Source organism: Echinops telfairi, unplaced genomic scaffold (genome assembly GCF_000313985.2).
Source record: "Echinops telfairi isolate 266 unplaced genomic scaffold, ASM31398v2 ScPeMD7_70;HRSCAF=299, whole genome shotgun sequence".
NCBI lineage: Eukaryota > Metazoa > Chordata > Mammalia > Afrosoricida > Tenrecidae > Echinops > Echinops telfairi.
In genome coordinates, this window is record NW_022103968.1 from 25970199 (window position 1) to 25971243 (window position 1045).

At 41.4% G+C, this 1045-nt stretch overlaps 1 protein-coding gene across 1 annotated transcript in view; it reads right to left on the bottom strand.

Annotated features, from left to right (window-relative positions):
• The window catches only part of AS3MT (arsenite methyltransferase), a 30606-nt gene that overhangs the window by 26489 nt on the left and 3072 nt on the right, over positions 1–1045 (bottom strand). The window contains exon 5 of the mRNA XM_045291427.1: positions 426–562. Coding sequence (XP_045147362.1) covers positions 426–562 — 137 coding nt within the window. The remainder of the gene's footprint in view (positions 1–425; positions 563–1045) is intronic.

Below are 1045 nucleotides of genomic sequence, written 5' to 3' on the forward strand. Positions count from 1 at the left end.
GATGTATGCATGCATTGTGATAAGAGCTGTATGAGCCCCCAATAAAATGATTAAAAAAACAACAAAAAAAAGCAAAGATGCATCCCTGAACCTCTTGCACAAGGTATTTTTTATGCAACATGTCAAGAGGCCAAGTTCTTGAGAGGCAGTTACTAAAGCCGTGCCTTGGGTCAGAGGAAAAAGGGAAACACGGAATCCTAGAATTTGCCATGAAAATAGTCCTCCTGACACCATGCCCATGTGTTTGGTAAGCTCTCTTGGGCAGAATGTTCTGCTGATAATGGGCTACCAGGGGCACAGACCACACCCTTCCCCTTACCAAGTCCTGTTAAGTGTAGTTTTAATGCCATTCAGCAAACAATAGTGACACCTGGGTGTTCAATGTGAAATGGGCTGTGTTCATGGCCATATGGAAAAAGACCTACATAACAATATCATAACTCTCATTCTTGATTCCAGCTTCTCCCAGTTTCTCTAGGTAGCCATGAACAAAAGTCACATTGGGTGTCTGGAAGCCATACTTTTCCATGTGATAGTCAATGTACTTTTGGGCCACTTCTACCTATTGGAAGAAAAAATACAGATTTGATAGTCAGTATTTTTAAATCTACTATTTTCCTCCCCAAATGTTCCTATTATTAATAGAATACACTTCCTTCCAGACTATTTTGAATAAGCATAAAGGGTTCCTTTGAACATGTAGTATCAGCTACAGCCTAGGACAACTCAAGGGAGCATATTCGCTGCTTGATACAGAGGCTGTGCTTGAACAAACTCCTAATTCAATAACACAGTCTTTCAGGCTAGATGGCCTAAGAAAGAAAAAGATCAAACTCTATGAAGTCACCCTGGTATGCACATGTCAAATCAAACCGATGACTCTGTGTGCTCCAGAAAGAACCCCTATTCATCAAAGTTCTCAGCTTCCAACAGGAAGCTCGAATGGCACCAATGTGCATTGCTAAATCGCAGCCTTCTTCAGTTATCCTTGCAGACTGGAAAACTACTTTATCACTAAAGCAGCGGTTCTCAACCTGTGGGTCAC